At 43.6% G+C, this 22808-nt stretch overlaps 1 protein-coding gene and 1 long non-coding RNA gene across 2 annotated transcripts; both read right to left on the reverse strand.

Annotated features, from left to right (window-relative positions):
- Positions 1 to 10761: 10761 nt before the first annotated feature.
- Positions 10762 to 14118, reverse strand: LOC120639774. Its single transcript, XR_005661662.1, has 3 exons — positions 12954 to 14118; positions 12583 to 12859; positions 10762 to 12474 (listed from the first exon to the last, which is right to left on the reverse strand). It is a non-coding gene; the product is annotated as an uncharacterized LOC120639774 (long non-coding RNA).
- Positions 14119 to 18905: 4787 nt separating this feature from the next.
- Positions 18906 to 20438, reverse strand: LOC120639773 (heat shock cognate 70 kDa protein 2-like). Its single transcript, XM_039915657.1, has one exon. It carries the CDS (start codon positions 20340 to 20342, stop codon positions 19074 to 19076), a length of 1269 nt encoding a protein of 422 aa, XP_039771591.1. The 5' UTR covers positions 20343 to 20438; the 3' UTR covers positions 18906 to 19073.
- Between the last annotated feature and the right edge of the window lie 2370 nt (positions 20439 to 22808).

Below are 22808 nucleotides of genomic sequence, written 5' to 3' on the forward strand. Positions count from 1 at the left end.
GAAAAATTCATGGTAGATGAATCAGCAATAAAGGACAACATGGAAAGAGATGAAGACGAGATGAGAAACAATTGGGCCCAAGGCTTGTGATAAAGAGAAGATATTGGAGGACAATTAAGGCGACGAAAGTGAAGAATCGTGATGACAAACTCCTCACATGGGACTTCAAGAATTACAAGATGGTTCATCTTCTTCCATGCCTAGCAACATGCTAAGCATGGGGGAGGACTTGGTGGACAAAGAGCAAAAAGCCGCATGGAGTACAAGGATCATGGTTGCCACAAGATGCTGATTTTTCTTCTTCCATGCTAAGCACAATGCTTAAGCATGGGGGAGGCTGTGCTACACTACAAGCATCAAGGACGGTAAATTCATCCTCAACCCTCTCTTTGTCCTTGACTTTCTAAATGCATGTACATATGTATATGCCCACAACCACTTTAGATGCAACCTTTGTATATCTCTCTAGTTAATAACATGGCTTCTAGGAGTACAACCTAGTTTTTGTTTTCTTTAGATCATGATCACCATCACCTTGTGCTCACCACGATGACAATATTTTGGCATGATCTTGCTTGTGGAAAAATGATGAAGGTTGCTGCTTTGTTTTACCTACATGATATTGTATATGACTTGAATAATTGCTCTCTATTAAATGATCTTAAATCGATTAAATACCGGCTCTTTTATTTGTAGAGGTTAAATGATTAGATTCTAGACCCACATACTTTATGTTGCTCTTTGATTTAAACTTACCAATGACCTGATTACTTGTTTTGTTTTATTTAAAAAAACTTAATTCCTATGCTATCTACATTTGTGAATCTCTTGCAAAGTTCTACCTACCAAAGCCAATATACTTATGATCTTTCATGATGAAACCTTTAGATTGCAAACTTATATTTTGATGAGTTGGATTAAGATTGATTTTCTGTGGTATGAGACTTAGAAGCTGATCATTCCGTTTTGCATAACTTCCTTTTGCTAGCCTTTCTATCCGTGCATTGTGAGTTCCTACATCGGGAATTTTGCAAACTTCGCCGGATATCCACCCTTAAACCTAAATATCTTTTTTGTGATACCCTCCTTGTCCACAACCCAATTTGAGTATGGATCTTTATTTCGAGAAAAAATCAGAAGGTTCAAGGCGCTATCAAGGGAGGATTTCAAGCATTTTTCTCTAGAAAAATATGGAATATTCAGTACCTATCTTAGAAAAAAATATATAACCCGCTCTTTGCACGAGGAAGAGCAATCGTCTAAGCATGGGGGAGGAGCTGCTAAGAAGGTACTATGTTGTCTAGAGTTCAGGGGAGCACCAAGAAAATGGAGAAGAAAAAAAGAAAAGAAAGAAAGAAAAAAGGGAGAGAAAAAGAAAATAGTGTGATGAAACAAATTAATAAAGCTCCCCGGTTCTCTAGCTTCATTTGAATTTTCAGAGATGCTTCAAGACTTGCTCCATACTCAATTTTCCAACCATGTGCAATCCGATAACAAGGACTTCATTTTTTCCTTGGGATCATCCATTTGCCACTTGCACATGTCCACTTATATAAATGTGTGTGTTCCATCCCTTTCCCTCTCCAACATTATTTTCCATGACCTTTTTGACAAGTCTTAGTAAATCCAATAGATCTCTCTCTTAGTTTGACAATATTTCAGATATAATGTTTTGCTAGGATTGTTTTTAACTACCAAGCTCCACATAAAGCCTTCCACTTTCATATATGAGAGAATAGGTTGAAAATAATCTAGTATAGGTTTGAGTGACTTGATGAGATGAACGTTTCCATGAGCTATTGCAAGAGAACCTCACTTATGTTGGATATGCATCTTTTTTTTTGAAAAACTCTTCACGATGGAACAAGGTAAAGGTTTGAAGTTTGCTTAAGTTCAAGAGCGTTATATTTATTTTATTGTGGCATGATCTTTATTGTTAGTCTATCTTCCATGATAAAAGTAGCCAGTTAAAACTTGAACCTAAAAGTTAAATACTTAAGAGAGCAATGTGTCTTGTTGTGTATAATTGAATGCAGAGATTACATCGAAGGGCAATGCTGATTTCTTAAAAGCAAGTATCCTAGACTTGCTCGAGGACGAGCAAGGTTTAAGCATGGGGGGAATGTTGACGCTCATTTATGACACCCCTAGAACACTTCTCACATAAAGGTTTCAGCTTTAATTTGGAACTAACCTGCCACTAGGCACCCTTATGATGTAACAAGTTTGCATTTGCATGTGCTTTTGGAAGTATAATGTTTGTGTAGGAAATCGTGTGCTTCATGGATAAGTTTGCACCAAGTTCGGAGGACGCTATGCAAGAAGATCAAGGGACTCCATTCATGTGCAAACACAAGATGAACCAGCTTCCAAAGGTGGCAAGGACCAAGATGCAATGACAAGATATTCCCGAGGACCGGATAAAAGACCGGAGTTGATGCGACAAGACCTCCTATCTTGATTGTGGGGATAATGATGTCTAAAGCCCACATGCAGAGGGGTAGAGGTCCAGAGGCCGAGAGGAGTCTCGTGGAGAAAGATGGAGCTGGGCCGGGCCAAAATGGGCCTGGGTCGGTCGGCCGAAGCCCATGTGCCAACCGGCCCAACCCATTTTCGTGGCAGTTCAGCCTCCCCTTTGGACTAGGGTTTCTTCGGTCAATAAATAGCTCACAACACCGATGACCGCCGCATCCGTCCACGAGAACTCGGCGAAACCTAGAAGCAAGCATCGGAGGGAGACGACGGCCGCCGCAAGTCTTCGAAGTTGTCTAGGAGATGGCCTAGGCCTACCCTAGCCGCCATGGCCTCCCCGTGTGGTTGTGCTATGGCGGAGTTCAGGAGGTATGCGTTCATCATCTTAGGTATGGCCTCGGTGGTTATGGTGTAATGCATACTTTCATGTGAGCAATGGTAATCTTGTCATCCGATCTATTAGCAATTCAATGCCTCCTTCTATGCTTTCTACCTATCTTGAATATGTTTGTTCCTTAGTCTAATGCTAGTTTAGACTACATAGCATGCTTTATGTCATCGTGGTGATTAGATCTATTATGTCGAATCTTCAAGATTTGTAGACACGTTCACTTGTGAGCGTGCCCTTAGACTCCCCGCGCCGATAGGGCACATCGTGACAGGATGTTGTCCCGTGTAAGGCGGATGTTTTCGGGAGGTTGGCTGAAGGTAGATGCTTTAGATGAGATGCATGTTTGTTTGCTCATTTAGCTAGAACTACAACTAGAAGGTGATAGGCCTAGTTACCTCTTTGGTTGCGCTTTACCTTGCCCTTGTTCATGGATGTGATCAACCTTGAGTTATCACTCATAAATCTTTAAGGTTACCTTTATATGCAATCAATGCTTCATGTTAAGATAGATCGACTAGATTAGATGGAAACCCCTAGGTAGTTTGCTGCCGATCCACGGATTGATAAACCTTGGATGAATACTCTAAGGGAAAAGCTACGATGATCCGTGCGCTTGCGGTGAAACTTGACGCGTTATTGAACCGTCAACAATGGCGGACCCCGAGCCCGCGCATGGCCGGCGGCAGCCCCCCCGCCCCCTGTGCGCCCGGCGGCCCCACGCCCTGGCCTCCTGCGCCCTCTCGCGTGCCACCGCGCTCGGTGGTCGGCGGTGCGCCCCCTCGGTGAAGCCATGCCTCCCTCCCACCTCCGCGCGCACGCTCGGTGGTCGGCGGCCCGCGCCCTCGGTGGCCGTCCTCTGCGCGCCGCTAGGTGGTCGCCCCCCAGGTCCCGCAGGCTCTTGCGGAGGATAAGAGCGAAACAGTGAGATGGTGAAAAGAGGTGAGATGCGGATGATAAGAGGTCAGATGTGGAGATGAAGATGAGAGACGAGGTGTGGTGGTAGATAAAAAGAGATGGAGTTCGGACGGAGTACCGGGTCTAGCCCCCACCCGGTACCTAATGGGGACCATTAGTACCGGGTCTAGCCTTCACCCGGTACTAATGGACCTCACGAGAGGCGCGTCGGTGTCCTCCCTCTCCACCCGGTACTACTGCACACATTAGTAACGGGTGCAAAAATACCCGGTACTAATGGGAATCGAGGCGCAGGACCAAAAGTCGATTCTCTAGTAGTGCTGGTACACGATCCCATGAGGATTCGGTGACAGCTTCTGATCCGCTGGCAGCCACCAAGTGGCCGACACATGAGGGGGCAAGCTCCACCGAGCTGACATCACCGACATTACCTGCACCTGTGTTGCCCGCTCCCGCTGCGCCAGTTGGTTCCCGGTCTCCCACGCCAGTTGAAGTGAAGAAGGAAAGGGATGGCATTCATCTGTCACAAGGAAAAATATGCATAAGATATTCTAGCTTGTGTTGGAATGACAAAGTGCAAATCTTCACCTACACCACTTTCTATTACAGAGAAGTTGTCGTGTGTCATGAAAGGAGTGGCGCTTGGTCCAGAGTTCAATACTCGGTATAAAAGCATCAAGCATTGTATGTGCTCTTCAATACCTCACCCTCAGGAGACATGATCACCGTGGCAATGCCGGGTAGGCAACCACGTTCCTTCCATCTCACATGGACTACTCCCACAACAATGTCTCAGCTAGGTTGAATGAAATATTTTAGTCACTATGGACTGCTTTTGGTGCACATTGTGGTCAGTAAGTTCATTAGGCTAACTGATGCTGAGGAAATCAATTCTCACAATAAGAAGCACAAAATGTGAACTGCACATTACAAAGATCTGATGCGAATTAGAGCTAACGATTCTCAAAAGGAGAATAAATACAGATGCAAATACTAATAAGAGCTAACAATTCTCAAAAAGAGAAGAAATACGAACACTGTTCCGAATATTTGCATTTTCGGTGCCCGGCGTGGTGCTACTAGCTGTCGACCTAACACTTGGTCGACCTCCACCAGCTGAGTCTGGCCTACTCTGCTGTTGTGCAGTACACTGATGAGCTTGGCGACATCCACGCTCATGCCCTCCATCACCACCTCCTTCGTGCGCCAGGCTGCTAACCTCATTGTGTCGACCCCAGCCAATGCAGCCGCCCCCTCCAACGCTTTTAAACGAGTGTCGTCCAGCATCTTTTCCGTCCTGATCACGATCTTTTGCTGCAGTGAAGACAAAAGGATAAAATCAATGTCCAGTTATTGTTTCCACGTACTGGAACCAGAACAGGGTGCTGACTGCTGAGGTCAGAATAAAACCTACTCCGTATTTTTCAACTTTGGTGATATTTTTTACTGGCAATAGGAGTTGACTGGCCCAACACAGTTTTCATTTCGGTTATAGATATGAATTGGACTACAACGAAGCAACAAGCAAGCTAAGAAAAACCAATGTTATGTGCAGGAGAATCCCATGATACACAAACAAAAATATATTAGCTTGACACATCCTGAATACTGAAGTGAACCAGCAATTACAATTAACACATGAAAAACCAATAGCCAACTAAGCATATGGAGTACCTTCAATACATTGTTAGAATTAGGATCACACTAGAGCACGGATCAGTGAGGATTTCTCTTTCTTTCCTTGATCTGAGTGCAACAATGTCCTAGATCTACAACACTAACACAGAGAAAAAAGAGAGAGGAGCGAGATTGAGGACCTTCGGTGCCTGCAGAAGAGCTTGGTCCGGCCATCACAGGTTCGTTGATGGAGATCCGCTCAAAGGCGGCGACGAGCAGTGCAGAGGCGTCGCGGACGTGGCGTCGGAGTCAAGAACGGTGACGTCGACGCAGATGAACCAGCGTCGATGGCAGTGGTGGGGATTCCCGCTGCTCCAGCGCCCCTCTAGATCGGCTAGGGTTTAGGATGTGGGAGAAGGTGCTGGCGGCGCGATGAACTTCGTACACCCGTGCCCCGGCCCCTTCACCCCCTTTTTATGTTAGCGCTGTGCAGCGGGGGCCCACCAACCATTAAGGGTTGGGCACCCCCGATCAGGGCGCAAATCAAGGGCCTAATAGACCGTTGGGTCTATTAGGAAAGAAATCAATCCAACATTTTCCCCCTTGATCTCACTTTGTACTTTAACTTTATACTTTTGCCTGAAACTTTACCTTTAGTTGTTCCATCACAGATTAGTGAATAGAGCATGCTTTATCATCACGGTCCAAGGCCGATAGACTCAACAGCTACCACACACATCACTGTTTTTGAAACAAATTCTTTATCTTTTGGGCCCTTTTGTTTTTCAGAAATCACAGGCTTTCCCTTAAACCCATGCCGGCTATGTGTTCCATGAACACATTGGGTGGTAAGCCTTTAGTGAGCGGATCCGCAAGCATTTTCTTTGTACTTATATGCTCGAGTGTAATAGAGTGATTCTGGATTTTCTCCTTCACAACATAAAACTTTATGTCAATGTGTTTGGCAGCACCACTTGATTTATTGTTGTGAGCATAAAACACTGCTGGTTCATTGTCGCAGTACATTCTGAGTGGTCTTTGAATGCTGTCTACCACTCTTAAACTGGGTATAAATTTCTTTAACCATTCAACCTGCCCCGAAGCCTCATAACATGCTACAAATTCAGCGTACATCGTCGATGATGCAGTGACGCTTTGTTTGGAGCTTTTCCACGATATAGCTCCCCCTGTGAGTGTGAACACATAACCAGACGTGGACTTTCGGTCATCAATGTCCCCTGCAAAATCCGCATCTGAGTACCCTTCTATCTCTAGGGAATCGGATTTTCTGTATGTTAGCATGAGGCCTTTTGTGCCTTGCACATAACGTAATGCTTTCTTTACCATAATCCAGTGTGCCTGTCCTGGATTACTTTGATATCTGCCAAGTATCCCGGTAACAAAAGCTAAGTCAGGGCGTGTACAAACTTGAGCATACTGTATGCTTCATACAGCTGAAGCATATGGAACCGCTTTCATTTGATCGGTTTCATACTGGTTCCTAGGACATTGAAATTTCCCAAATCTATCGCCCTTGACTATTGGAGCAGGTGAAGGCTTGCACATATGCATACTGTATTTCTTTAGAACTTTTTCTAAGTATGCCTTTTGTGACAGTCCCAATACCCCCTTTGTTCTATCTCGGTGAATTTCAATTCCCAAAACAAATGAAGCTTCACCAAGATCTTTCATATCAAAGTTTGAGGACAAGAATTTCTTTGTCTCCAGTAGCAGACCAACATCACTACTAGCAAGTAGAATGTCATCCACATATAGGATCAGGAAAATAAATTTTCCACTTCTGAACTTTGCATAAATGCAATTGTCCTCCTCATTTTCTTTAAACCTAAATTTTCTTATGGTTTCATCAAACTTTAAATACCACTGCCTAGAGGCTTGCTTTAATCCATAAATGGATTTCTTTAAGCGACACCCCATATGTTCTTTTTCTTTCATGACAAAACCTTTTGGTTGTGCCATGTAAACATTTTCATACAAATCCCCGTTAAGGAATGCCGTCTTTACATCCATCTGATGTAACTCTAAGTCATAATGTGCCACCAATGCCATTATAATCCTGAAGGAATCTTTACACGAAACCGGAGAAAAGGTTTCGTTATAGTCTATCCCTTCTCTTTGCGTAAAGCCTTTTGCCACGAGTCGTGCTTTGAACCTTTCTACATTCCCTTTGGAGTCATGTTTTATCTTATAAACCCATTTACAGCCTACTGTTTTGGCTCCTTTAGGAATTTCCTATAAGTCCCAAACACCATTGGAACTCATTGATTTCATCTCATCCTTCATAGCTTCCAGCCATTTAGATGAGTGAATACTTCTCATGGCTTCTTCATATGAAGTGGGATCACCCTCCATATGAACCTCTTCTGTATTATAAACTTCATAGTCGCTAGAAATAGCCGACCTTCTTTCTCTTTGTGACCTTCTAAGGGCCATTGCTTGTGGCACATTTTGTGCCTCAACTTCTGGCATATTTTCCATAGGGGGCTGTAGCACCTCCTCCTCATGTCCAACCGCGGGTTCAGGCGGTTCCTGGATGACAGGTTCCAAACCTTCGCTCACTGTTGGTATGGGTGGAGTTGCGACAGGTGTTGACACCGTAATAACTGGAATAGTTGGCGCAGCAACAACCGAAGAAGGTACTGACGTCACTATTTCAGGAACTTTTGGTGCAGCATCAACAGGTAGTGAGAAAAATGGCTCTTGAATCATAGGAGTAGGCACATACACCCGCTTCTCCTCATGGTCAATTTCTCTAGGTACCATGCTCCCCCTGATCATTTCACTTTATAGAAAGACAGCATGTCTCGTTTCTACAAACTTTGTATGTCTGTCTGGGCAGTAGAAACGAAAACCTTTCGACTTTTCAGGATAGCCTATGAAATGGCAGCTTACAGTTTTGGGATCCAGTTTTCTAATATTTGGATTAAACACTTTAGCCTCAGCTGGGCTCCCCCAGACCCGTAGGTGAGTCAGTGAGGGTTCTCTTCCTGTCCATAGCTCATACGGCGTTTTGGGCACCGATTTGCTTGGCACTCTGTTGAGAATATGGATGGCGGTTTTCAACGCCTCCATCCACAGACTCAATGGCAATGAGGAATAACTCATCATACTGCGCACCATATCCATTAGTGTACGGTTGCGCCTTTCAGCTACTCCATTTTGCTGAGACTCCCCCGGTGTAGAGTATTGGGCAACTATACCATTTTTCTGTAAAAACCTCGCAAAAGGTCCAGGAACTTGTCCATAAGGGGTATGTCGACTGTAGTACTCCCCTCCACGGTCTGATCTTACTATTTTAATTCTTTTGTCAAGCTGATTTTCATCCTCAGCTTTGAATATTTTAAATTTATCCAATGTTTCAGATCTTTCTTTAATTGGATAAATGTAACCATAGCGGGAGTAATCGTCTGTGAATGTTATGAACGAATCATAGCCATCCACACTTTTCACAGGAAACGGTCCACATATATCAGTGTGAATTATTTCTAACGTTCCTGCACTTCGTTTGGCACCCTTTTTAATTTGCTTTACAAATTTTCCTTTAATGCATTCGACGCATTGTTCAAGATCAGAGAACTCTAACTGTGGAAGAATTTCACTCTTCATTAATCTTTCAATTCTCCCCCTCGAAATATGGCCTAAACGATAGTGCCATAATTTCGATGAAGTATCTTGAGTTCTCTTTCGTTTCTTTGTTTCTTTCTCTGACAAGGATTCATTCACATTCACATTACATACAGAATGCACTTTATCACGCATAGACAATAAATAAAGATCATTGTAAAGGACAGCATCACCAATACAATTATTATCAAACCATAGTTCACATTTTCCATTCGCAAAATGACAACCAAAACCATCTGTGTCTAAGCGTGATACACTTATCAAGTTTCTTTGAAGCGAAGGAACAAATAAAACATCTTTTAATACAAGCATGAAACCATTAACTAGCTCGATGGAGACATCGCCAACAGCTTCAACATCTGCTTGTACTCTGTTCGCGACTTTAATGTGTCTTTCGCTTCTTTGCGTAGTCCTTGTCGAACGGAATCCCTGTAAAGAATTTGCAACATGCACAGTTGCACCAGAATCAATCCACCAAGTAGATTTAGAAAACTTTAAATACAGGGATTCATTAACAAATGAAATTACATTCTCACCATTCTTTGCCATTATCATCTTTAAGTAAGCGGGACAATCTGCTTTACGATGCCCCTTGTCAAAACAGTGGAAGCACTCATCTTGTGCTGAAGTGCGCTGTTGCTGACGCTGTTGCTGATACTTTTGTGGCATAGGGGCTTTGTCTTTAGCTTTAGAGGAAGAAGCAGCATGGAAAGGCCTTTTCTTGTTATTATGCACAAAATTGACAGACCCACCATTCTGTTTATTGAGTCTATCTTCTTCTTGTGCACACATGGCAATAGCCTTTTCCATGTTCCACTTCTCTGGCTATGAGTTATAGTTTACAACGAATGTTGCAAACTCTTTTGGCAGAGAAGCGAACACTAGGTGCACCATAAACTCTTCCTTGAGATCCAAGTTCATTGGTTTGAGCTTGGAGTTCAAGGCGCACATCCCCATGATATGATCTCTTATAGTACCGGCATTGCCATAGTACCTCTTTGTGACCAACTGCTCTATGATCTGTGTGTCATATGTCTTTGAAGAACCAGTAAACTGGTTCTTTATCTTTTCAAGGTACTCTGTAGCTGAATCACACTCTCCAATTGAACCCAAAATGTTAGGATCAGTTGTGTTCTTTATCACTGCCACACATTTCTTGTTGGCATTATTCCATTTTATCTTTTAGAGATCATAAGCCATCTTTATGGGAGCATAGTCCCTTTGCTTTTCCTGCCACTCAGCATCAGTGTCAGATTCCCCTCTCACTGGAGCCGGTGGCTCAGTGGGCTTTGGAGTGGTGATCATCTCATCCACCTCTCCACAGACGAAGGCAAGATCAACCTTCTTGATCCATTCGCCATAGTTGTCTCCTTTTAGAGTCGGGATGTGACTGATGAATCCCATCAAGTTCATCCCCGCTGAAAATTTCAAAAAATAGTGAGAACATAATAACAACAATTGTATGTAATAATTCCAACGTTGGTCAAAAATAGAACATACAACTGTTTATGCAATTAAATCTATATCACCGTTGGGCAGAAATAGAAATAAATGCACAAAAACTATGAAATTATATTATTGTAATTAACAACGTTGGTCAGAAAATTAACAATACCATAATCCTTAAAATAAGCAACAAGCAAGCTAAGAAAAACCAATGTTATGTGCAGGAGAATCCCATGATACACAAACAAAAATATATTAGCTTGACACATCCTGAATACTGAAGTGAACCAGCAATTACAATTAACACATGAAAAACCAATAGCCAACTAAGCATATGGAGTACCTTCAATACATAAGAAAGGTCACCTCCTCCGATGGTGCATTCCAATGTAAAATCTCCTATAGTGATATCCAATTCAGGCGAAATAAACTCAGTTAATCCAGTTGTGAAAACATCACAAGGAGATTGAGCATGCAATCGTAAAACTTTAAAAGAGTTCATCTCAGTCGATGTGATGTTTTGGACATGGACATAGTCATAATTAAATATATATTTGAAATAGTATGATTATAATTTTTTATCAAAATAAACCATGCATACTATTTGAAAGAGCAATTACAATAATATGGATATATCCAGCCTGCCTGGAGGAAATTATAATGGAAAAAATACCCCTTACTGTCTAACAAGATATGGCTTTGATCACCACTTATATTAGCGCGCCTCATATTACTGTGAAGATATACAATTTGATATATGAATGGCCTTTAATGAGGGATCTAGTAATATGGCTTTGACAGTCATTATAGATAATTTCAAACATTAAGTAATAAAGTTTGATTGCTCAGATTCTAGGACAGAAGGAGCTATCTTGCTTGACAAAGTATAATAGGGCTCCTCGCTTTCTGTTATTAGCAATGTTATCTCGCTGTTAATTCCAGATCTGCCATTGCAATTCACAGAAATTAATGCCAATGCAAGAAGCCATGCTAGTTACTGCATGGGGTTGATATCCTTTGATCCATCAATAGATAAAGATGTGCAGTTCAAATTATTCTGGCAGGCGAAATATCATTGCTTCTACTGTATTTCATTAAAATGCTTATGGGAATAATCATGGTGCAACAGGTCAGTGGAAGAACAAAATTCACCTCAACCACGTAATGATTCTGTTGGCTTGCAGAGATTATCCTGTCAGAACACTTTTAGCTAATGACAACTAAAATACCGTAAGTAACTAAATTTTTAAGTGTTGAAAATTGTGAAGTTAATTTGAAATAGAGAGAAAGAGGGATTTGCGCCATATGTAGTTACCCACCACCTCTCCTGCATCCTAAAATAGAAAATTGAACTGAAGGTAACTACTAACAGAAGTGGCAGATGCGGGGAAGCAATCGTACCTGTGGCTGCATGCGTGGAGCATGAGGAACGCCATATCGAACACTATGTGCCAAAGTAATGGTGACGTGCACAGTGGTAGCGATGTTTCCCAGCGTCAGTTTCAGCAGTATATCGTCAAGCACCCGATCTAGCTCTTTGGCCATGCCCCCGGCACCTAATAAGCGGCGCACTAGTGGTAAAGGGCCATGGCCCTAATGCTATCTTCACAATCCAATTAAATCCAACTACTTTTTAATTCAAAATTGTATATTATTATGGCTCGACTTTTATAAGTCCCGATCCTTAAATTTGGTAGGCTAAATTGAAGGGTGTGCCTCCCGTCGCAGCCTTCGATGAGCTCGAGGGCATCCTCCATGCTCTCCGCCAGATCCTCCAGTGGCCCGCTTATTGCTGAGTGCTTCAGTGTCTCCGTCATCTCGTTGAGCAATGATAGGAGAGCTCCAACTCTGGCCACGGACCTCTCGATGTCTCGGCACTCCTTCCTGTTCTGGCGACCTGTCACCACCCCCTTCTTGATCGCCAACCTGGCTTTGAAGATCCTCTCCACGCTACCCAGAGCAATATCAGCCATATATACTGCCTCTAACTGAATGCCAAATTAAAGGTGGAGGGGAAACCATCATTTTCAGATCTTAGCTAGTTTTCATGTAATAATCGAAGAAAGTAAACCAGAAAGTAGTAAGCAAACGCCGACCTTAACTAGGATGCCGTGTCTCCTTGATTTCTTCCTGACAATTCTGTTTTTGAATCAATCCTTCCTTGAGAATCACCTGTCCTCCCTAGTCTCCACCAAGGAAGCCATGGAAACTCTGCTCCGACAAAGTCATTTTAGCTAAAATTTACAGCTGCAAAGGAACATCTCATCCTCAAGTACCCAGAAGCCAGTAAGCCAATTTCCTGGATAATAAGCCGTCGTTTTCAGAGGCGGTCATCAACCGTGTCCCCTCTCTGTTGGAATGAGAAGTCCATGGCTACAACAAGTAAATAAAACTTGGATGATGAGTGATTAGGTGTGAGAAACATGTACAATATTGCAAATTTCTCGGTTTGATGGATACAGCATACCTGCTACACACCAAACCTGGTGCGGCATTTATCCAAACACCGTATCGTCGTCGCAGTGCTCTCGCCTTGCCCTATCCAGACAGGCACCAAGAGACAGAGTTGATACTGATAGTGTTTGAGACTTCGATTCCTTGCTGTTGCTAGAAATGCAGCTCTGGTGGTTTAAGTTATTGCCCAAATTCCACTAGCCCGCAACACCGTCTTGAATTATCGCAAGCTACAATAGCCGCGTGGAGCAAAAATCCCAGGAAGAAAGCCGATAGAGAGAACTCCAAGGAAATGAGATATTTCAAAATTTGAGACTAAATTCGCACGCCTAAGCTGATATAACCATGTGCGTGCGAACTTCTTCGATTCGGAGGCTTTCGACCCTTTCTCACGATTTTGAATTTTTATTTCTCTTTTTCCATCTCCAACCCATGTGAAGGGACATATTTGCCCTTGCTCTTATCCATACCCTTTCCTTCCTCCACCACTGACATGTGGGTCCCACATCTTTGGTCTTCTTCAACCTCCCGACAGATGCTACTGCTCCCCACCGGCTTTCGCTGGGGGCCGGCCGGCGCTAGCCACCTCCACTCATCCCCATGGCCGGCCAGCGCTCGCCCTCGTGGACAGCCGTCGCTGGGGCCCGAGCGTCGCCGCTCGTCCCCATGGCTGCCGCTCGCCGGACTGCCGTTTCTGGTCCCCGTGCAGTGGCGGCCATCACTGGCACGGCCGATAGTGGCACAGGTAGGTCACGTTCCGCTCCGTCCGGTACGGTCCGGCTGTTCTACCATTCTGCGCGCAGCACAGCGCGAGCAAGGATTGAAGAGTGTGCGAGCTGCAGGGACGGACTCACATGCGCCGGCAAAAGCGGGCGAGCGCGGGGCCTCCTCGTCCACTCGCCCCTCCAGCGGTAGCAAGGACAGGAGGTGCGGCTTGCTGCTCTGATTTGCTTCGTGCAAAAGAACATAGCAAAGCAACCATGGTTGCTGCGCCTGATTCAGAGAGAAGAAAAGATCAGAGAGCAGGGGAAGGAGGCTGGCGGCGGCGGCTTGGGAGATGAGGGAGAAGAGAGAGAGAAAGACAGGGGCAAATGAGTCCATTCACATGGGTTGGAGATGGAAAAAGAGAAAGGAAATTCCGAAATCATGAAAAAGGATCGAAATCCCTCGAATCGAAAAAGTTCGCGCACGCAGAGTTATATTTCGAAAGGCTTGCGAACTGAGAGTTATATCAAGTGAGACATGCGAACTTAGTGTCAAATTTCGAAATATCTCCGAGGAACGTGTGGAACTGGAATGCTGAGCTCCAGGAGAGTGATCGGGACGGGGTGGGGGTGGACTTTCATGCAAACCGCGTTGGACCAAAGTTTCAGGAGAGTGACTGGAATGCAGAAGACCGCATGATTGCAGATGATGCATGGAAACAGGTACTATCTCGCCTCAATTTCAAAAAACAGAGTATCTGGCCACCAGTCAGCCGCGCACTCCAGTGTGGCGTTTCTCCGAACACCATCGGGGCTCCTCTCGCCTTCTCGCAGAACGTGAGGCTCCGCCCGCCGTGTCCGCTTGCGGAGCCAGAGCTGAAGGTTCCCGGAAGAGTGGCTCGCGACACCTCTGCCTTAGGTGTAGTCGAACAGATCCGCCGCGCCGGCGGCGAGTAGGTGTAGTCGTTCCAGGAAGAGCTCAAGGTTGCCAGAGCCGTGGCTGCGGCAAGCCGGCGACACATCCTCTGCTTCTCGGAATGAAAGGAGGAAAAAAAAAAGTTTCATGCGCTTAAGGTGAGTTCAATAGGCCATCTGTCGATTTTTTTTATATTTATTTTTTACGAATTTACAAGAATATACATCTCTTTCGAAATTTTATAAAACTATACTTATATCGCCATTTGAAACGGCGGTACATTCCCAACTGCCGTATCCTTCCAACTGCTGTTTCAAATAGTGGTAGGTGTCTACCGCCATTTGAAACAGCGGTAAGGCACAATACCCTGCCGGTGGTACTGTAGCAGTCCATACCGTTATTTCAAACAGCGGTAGGGCCAGACTATCTTAAAAAAATGTAATTTTTTTATATGAACTTGGATGGAAATAAATTTTATACGAAAATTATAGCTTTCATCGAGTTGTAGGTCAAAATTTTTCATTTGAAATCATTTGGTTGCTCAAATAACCGACACAAACTTTTCTTCTCTTGAGAGCATATCTTTAAAAAAATCATATTGCTTTCGCATGAACCCGGATGGAGATAAAAGTTATACGAAAATTGAAGCTTTCGTCGAGCTACAACTTTGTATTGTATACATTTTTCATTTGAAAACATTTTGATGCTTAAATAATCGATACTATATTCAGATCTCAAATTTGATGAAATTTTTTTCTCTCGAAAAAAAATTGGACGAAATTCAGATCTTCAAAAAATCATAACGTTTTAATATAAACTCGGATGGAGGTAAACTCTACACCGAAATTGTATATCTCGACGAGATCTACAACTTTGTGGTTCAAACTTGTCTATTTGAATTCATTTTGGTGCTCAAACGATTGACACAATGTTTAGATTTAAAATTCAAATTTTAAATCTGAATAGTATATCGATTATTTGAGCCTCAAGATTATTTCAAATGGAAAAAGTTTAAACTACAAAGTTGTAGATCTCGACGAAAGCTACAATTTTCATATAAAGTTTATCTCTATCCGAATTTATACAAAAAAGTTACAATTTATTTTAGATGAACTGGCCCTACCGCCGATTGAAACAGTGGTGCCATTTGAAACAGTGTTAGCTAGAGTACCGTCATTTCAAATGGCGGTATAGGTATAGTTTTGCAAAAAATTGAGAGGGATATATATTTTTATAAATTCGTAAAAAAATAAATAAATAAATGTGTCCGGCCTACGTGTGATGGAAAGCCCAAGATGAGTCTTTGGACTCTTGCTTGGCCCAATGAAGTCCGTCCTCTTATCCATCCATCCATCCATCCATCCTCTGCAAGCCTTCTACTCTTCCCAACTCTTCCATTGCCAGCAGCTCTACCATCATCCATCGCCGGGACCACATCCATGTTCAGTACCTCCTTCATCAACAGAGGCAGGTCCGACACCTACTCCTAGAGATTATACATGCATTCCAATCAGAAAATTATCTACAGAGGCAAGTCAAACAAGTGCTGAAACAAATTCTAAACACTGGAAACTCACCCTGCTCTCCCCAACGTACAGCTCCTCGAACAGCAGCTTCAGGACCTCGTCCATCAATAGTTTCACGTGTTCCATCTCCGGCAGCACGTCCATGCCCAGCAGCTTTTCCATCAACAACGGCAGCTGTTCCATTACCAGCAGGACCTGCGGCAGATCCTCCACGTATAGCAGCTCCTCCATCCGCATCGGGAACATCTGGTTGAGAACCACCTACGCCACCACCAGGCCCGTCCCTATGGGAGTGCAGACCGTGCGACCATACAGGTCTCCATTTTCAGGAGCCGTCGATTTCCGATGTGATAACCCATCTAGCTTATTAGTTACTCGCCTAAATTTTTGTTTTCTTGACGCTGACGCTCTTGTGTAAACTGTTATAATCGATGGCGAAAAACGATGAAAGTAAAACAGATCAAACCGCAAAGAAGACACAAGATTTAATATGGAACACCCACCCAATGTGGAAGAAAAAACCATGGGCGCCAGTCAGCAAATCTTCACTATATCGGAAGTTCGGTTACAACGCCGAGCGGCGGCTTACAAGAAATGAGAGAATGATTCTCAAAGGGAAAACCCACTTCTGCCTCTGCTTCGCTCCGGTCCAAGCCTCCGGCGACGGGCCTCCGCTCCGCTTCATCAGAAGTCGACTTTTCTCTTTGTGCAACTGAATTTGGATCATAACTCAACATAAACATACGAAGGTAGAGTTCTCCTACTGTTTTTAGTAATTCTTTATGGTCCTAAACTACCAAAATGGTGAAGGTCTCCTAGTGTTTGTAAGTAGCAATAAAACAATAACACTAGTCATAGCACATGTGAATCTTCACTAGGAGGCATTTAATAGGGGAAGTTTATACTAACATTTGTATGCTAAAACACTAGGAGAACCCCACATCACTAGGAGAAGTTGCATATTGTGGTTGTGGTACCTGTTCATCTCTGTCTCCTTATGGAGATAAAGATTTGAGTATTTAGTTGTGTCAGAAAAAGAGCCAGGATCTGTGAATTGGTTTATCATAGAAGAAACACAATTTTTATATGATAATCAGACACTTGATCATGGTTCTATAATTGATAGTATTGTCCTATAAATGGTTAGATAGACAACAAAAAATAATTTTGAGGTTCAGTAAAATCTTATGGATAGTATTGATAGTATTGATGCTTATATTACAGATGTTGGAGGTCTACTATACCTCCGATTTTAAAGTTTGTACACGGCCTCCATTTATACGAGATGGCCCTGACCCACCACAAGCCATCATAAATCAATCCTAGCATGCATGGACGGCAGTAAACTTTACCAAAATCAAGCAAACAAGGTGTCCACACCATGTCATAAGCGAGTTCATGTGCAGGGCCTTCCCATGCACATGTTAAAGCTTTTAGAGTAGTCTAATTTGTAGGATTATGGGGTAGCAAAAACAAAAATTTTCTACCGCATAAACCAGGATTTTAGGCGCCCCCTCCCTTTGTTTATATAGCCCCTTAGGGCTGCCTTGGGCCCCAACTTGGGCGCCCCCTTTTGGGAACAGTACCCGTGAATAGTAAAAGGTCTAGGGTTTTTAGGCGCCTCCCTCCCTCTGTTTATATAGCCCCATAGGTGGGCTGCCTTGGGCCCCAACTTGGGCGCCCCCTTTGGGAACAGTACTCGTGAATAGTAAAAGGTCTAGGGTTTTTAGGCGCCCCTCTCCCTCTGTTTATATAGCCCCTTAGGTGGGCTGCCTTGGGCCCCAACTTGGGCGCCCCTTTTTGGGCTGAAAAGGCTCATTAGTGCACCTAAGCCCAGTCTAATTCGGATCTCATCCTTATCAGCCTTCTTTCCCTTAAGTGTGTGACTCTATGGGCTCATATGCGAATAGACATGGCCCGAGTACTCTTACTCGGCCCAATAGTAGACAGTGGCCTCTATCAAGACATGTCAACTCCTATACGCACACAAAGATCATATCAGACGAGCCGCCACAATATCATCTACATACTGTTCCCTTTGCCTCACGATATTTGGTCTAGTTTAAAACCGACCACTTTTTCTCGATCCTATGATTCAGAATACTTGGTTAACTCTTAACCCCAGTATGGACATGCATTTCCTAATCCGAATCACTCGAGGGGCCCAGAGATATATCTCTCTTGTAGAGAGGGGCAAATCACATCTTGACCGACTATGTCTCACAGCATGCTTCTTGACAGACCCGAAAGCCACCTTTATGACTACCCTGTTACGATGCAGCGTTTGATGGCTCCTAAGTAAATCGGTTCACATCTTGAGTACATACGACGATCTCAGGTCTTAGGACACATCGTACATATTGTATAATGAGAAGTCATCATCTCGTGTTGGGTCAGTTCAGTCTCATGTCTCACATGAGCCCACATTATTAGTTTGACATCCCCATGTCCATGACTTGTGAAACATAGTCAATCAACTAATACATGTGCTAGTCTAATATTCATGTGTGTCCTCACATGAACTCCGACTAGGAACATTTTAGAATATTCATACAAGTATAGAGTTTCACAAATACTTCACATAAACATTAATCAATACAAGTTGTCATCTATGAATATTCAAGGTACACTTTATTAACCATGAATACAAGAAAATATGATTGCCTTTAGGGCATATTTCCAACATAATTAGTGTTTGATTCGGTGTAGGTGGTGTGGGAATGGACCAACTCGATAAAGAGAGCACAAAAATCATGGGCGTGCTTTAATTTGTTGCTCCAGCGAGGCTGCCTTTGTTCTTCCATAGTAACTGAATTTCTACAAGAGGTAAATCTAAATTCATATCCCAATAACAACAAAGTTACGAAGTTCTGCACATCTTAACCACATTACACCAATCACTCCAGGATACCATCATTGTTTCTGATTAAATAATGTTTTTCTACAGTATTACTGATTACGTACTCATTACTGATCTGTAACAGATCTCACTTTGTAATATAAAATCTCTTGTTGACAGTTATCTTCTTCTTCTTGCCGGTGGTTTTGTCCTCAGCGGAGACAACAAGGATGCCGTTGACGTCCAGATCGAAGGTAACAGTGAGCTGTGGAACACCGCTGGGTGCAGAAGGAACGCAGAACTCAAACCTGCCCAGCAGGTTGTTGTCACGAGTTCTGGTCTTCTCACCCTCGTAGACATGGATATGAATGGTAGTCTGGTTATTGGAGTCAGTAGATAAGATCATCTGTTTTTCGTTCAATATCATTTCCTTTTTTATGGGGATGGTGGTGTTTCTTGGAACCAGCACAGACATGACACCACCTGGTGTCTCCAAACCAAGAGAAAGAGGGGTAACATCCAACAAAAGGAGGTCGAGGATCTTCGAATTCTTATTGTCATAGTCCTTTTCAGACAAGATGGCAGCCTGGACAGCAGCTCCGTAGGCAATAGCCTCATCAGGGTTGATGCTCTTACAAAGCTCCTTCCCATTGAAGAAGTCCTGAAGAAGATGCTGAACCTTTGGAACTCTAGAGGAGCCACCAACAAGCACAATATCATGAATGGAGCTCTTGTCCATTCTAGCATCCCTGAGGCACTTCTCAACAGGCTCCATGCTCTTCTGGAAGAGATTCATGTTGAGTTCCTCAAACCTGGTTCTGGTGATGGTTGAGTAGAAGTCGATGCCTTCATATAGGCAGTCGATCTCAATGGTGGCTTGCGCAGCTGAGGAGAGGGTCCTCTTGGCCTTCTCGCAGGCAGTCCTAAGCCTCCTGAGAGCCCTGGGGTTGTCACTTATGCCTTTCTTATTCTTTGTCTTGAACTCTTGAACAAAGTGGTTGACCATACGGTTGTCGAAATCCTCACCTCCAAGGTGAGTGTCACCAGCTACGGCCTTGACCTCAAAAATTCCCTCCTCGATGATTAGAATAGAGACATCAAAGGTACCACCTCCAAGGTCGAAGATGAGAACATTCTTTTCACCATATCTAGTAGCCTTCTTGTCAAGACCATAAGCTATGGCAGCAGCAGTTGGCTCAGGGATGATACGGATAACATTGAGACCAGCGAGCGCTCCAGCATCCCAGGTGCCCTGCCTCTGTGAGTCGGTGGTGCACGCAGGGACAGTGACAACAGCTTTCCTGATGGTGGTGCCAAGGTAGTCTTCTGCAAACTCCCTCAATTTGATGAGAAGCATCGAGGATACCTCTTCAGCTGAAAACTGCCTCTCCTTACCCTTGTACTGAAGAACAATCATAGGCTTGTCTCCAGGTCCCGGAACAACCTTGAAGGGCCAGAGCTTGACATCAGCCTGGACAGATTTATCACTAAATCTCCTACCAATGAGCCTCTTGACATCTGCAGAGAGGATTTGATGAGAGTAATTCTTACCGTACAATGAATCGAGGGAGACAAAATTGCTAAATGTTATGCCAGTACAAATAATGTACAAGTACTTATTAAAGCTAGGTTGTACTCGAAATGCATTCCGGAGGAGGCAAACACAGAGTACATTCTATCAATAGCAGCGGATAAACTTCTGACGAAATCAGTCCTTGTAAGGATAATTCTTGCATCAACAACTGAACTTAGCATCAACATTCGGTCAACCTCCTAGATCAACACTACTAACTAGGAAAGCATCATTTAGAAGTAACCAGCATTGCAACATCAGTCGCCCTGGTCATCTGCCCCAAATACACGGATTTAATTCAAGCAGGAGACTAGAAGGAGTGCAAGGGAGAGGAGGGAGTTGACATGGTGTTGACATGCCAACACACTCGAATGAGCTAGAACGCGCAGCAAGATCATCAAAACGATCAACACCAGTAGCCTCCCTGCGCCGACTGGTTAGACCGGTATAGCGGACCGGTCAGACCGGTACTCCAGGAAGACGGCGAAGACCTAGAACCAAGAGCTCGGGAGGGACCCCGTCGAAGCTAATGGAGCTAGGGATTGCTCTGAGGTCAGCAGGCCACTCAGAACGCCATCGAATGCCGTGGAGATGAGCGAAGAACAGCAAATGGGGTTGAAAAAGTTAGGATTTAGAGGTAAAAGGTAAAGGATAAATGTGTGAATCGATTGGGATTACCCTGAATCGGCCGTGGCCCTTCATATATATAGAGTGGGGAGGTCTGTACCCGTTAGGAGTCGGAACCCTATCAAATCCTGTGTTAAAATACAACTCTTAACTCGGACTGGGCGTTTCGGACCGGTCTGACCGGTCTGACTGGGGTGCAGGTCTTCTAGGAGGCATAACTCCCTCATCCGGACTCCGAATTAGACGTTCTATATATGCATTTCGATCGTCTCGATGAGATCTACGCAATGGTGCAGTCCAATTTGCAATTTGACAAACTTGTCTAGACCGGTCTGACCGGTTCAAGGGAGAGGTCTGACCGGTCCTGCCCAGATTGTCCAGAAAACCTTCATCGTGCCAATTTTGAGTGTCAACATATGCCCCCCTGTTTCTTGGTAAAGCTTGCGTAACAAGAAACATATCTCCAAGCCCAAAAATATACTTGAACAACGAGAAGCACCTACGCACCAATCATGTCTTGCTTTCAATGACGATAGTGTATATAGCCATGTCATCTGGTGCAAGTAGAATAAGCCTGAGTCTAAATTATCTCGGCTGTGAATCATGTTCTTCAAAAGAATTGCTTCGGTCCATTTAGTAGAATAATCTATAGCAACTACTACGAAGCAATGTCTTTTTGAAGATAGAGGACTAATTTTAACAATAAAATCCAATCCTCAACCTCGGAACGACCATAATTTGATAATAGGATGTATCAACACAGTAGGCAAACCGCTGACATTCTTCACACCCCTTATACTGCTTGAAAGAATCAGACATCATGGCAAGCTCGTACAAATCGGCTCTTTTAAACAACTACTTCATCTTTGGAGCCGATTGATGTATACCACAAATATCTTCATGAACGTTCCTCATGGCAACTTTGGTCTGATCTGAGCTCAAACATTTAAGAAATAAATATTTGGCTATTCAACGATAGAGCTTATCGTTGACTAAAACATTTTTAAGTGTTATCCACCAAATATCCTTTTCTGCACCATGACCAAGATTTTTAGATAGGAGATTACATGAACCCTCTAGTCCTGATCTCCGGCTTTAGTGATGAATCACCTTTCATAGCAGAATTGGTGTCTCCAGCAGTCTGGATGGTCAGACCGGTCTGAAGACCGGTCAGACCGGTTTAGGCGGTCAGATTGGTTGCATCGACCGGTCGGACCGGTTCGTCCAGATCCTGCAACTTGGCTTTTGCTTACATCGGCTTTCGAATATGAAAATATTTCTTCATAATTTATTAGCCAGATGCTTTCTTAACCATAGCAATAGCCTCCCATTCTCTTCCCTTGGTATATATCTCAAATACTTGCTGGACCATCAGAAGTGAATCACCAAAGGCTTCAACACGTTTCACGCCCGTAAATTGCAAAAATTCCAAGCCAAATAAGAGGGCTTCATACTCAACTTGATTATTTATGCAATCCTCCTTTGATCGGTTTGAGAACTCAGAATACCACCACTTGGAGAAATCAAGACAGCACCAATTCTTTGATCATCATCACAAACCGATCTATCGAAATATAATTCCGTGGTGTGCAAGCAACATAGCCGATTTCCAAAACATGCTTATCATTAATCCGATGCTCAACAATGAAATCCGCTATGATTTGGCCTCTCATAGATTCCAAG

This window comes from Panicum virgatum, chromosome 7K (genome assembly GCF_016808335.1).
Source record: "Panicum virgatum strain AP13 chromosome 7K, P.virgatum_v5, whole genome shotgun sequence".
NCBI classification, from domain to species: Eukaryota; Viridiplantae; Streptophyta; class Magnoliopsida; order Poales; family Poaceae; genus Panicum; species Panicum virgatum.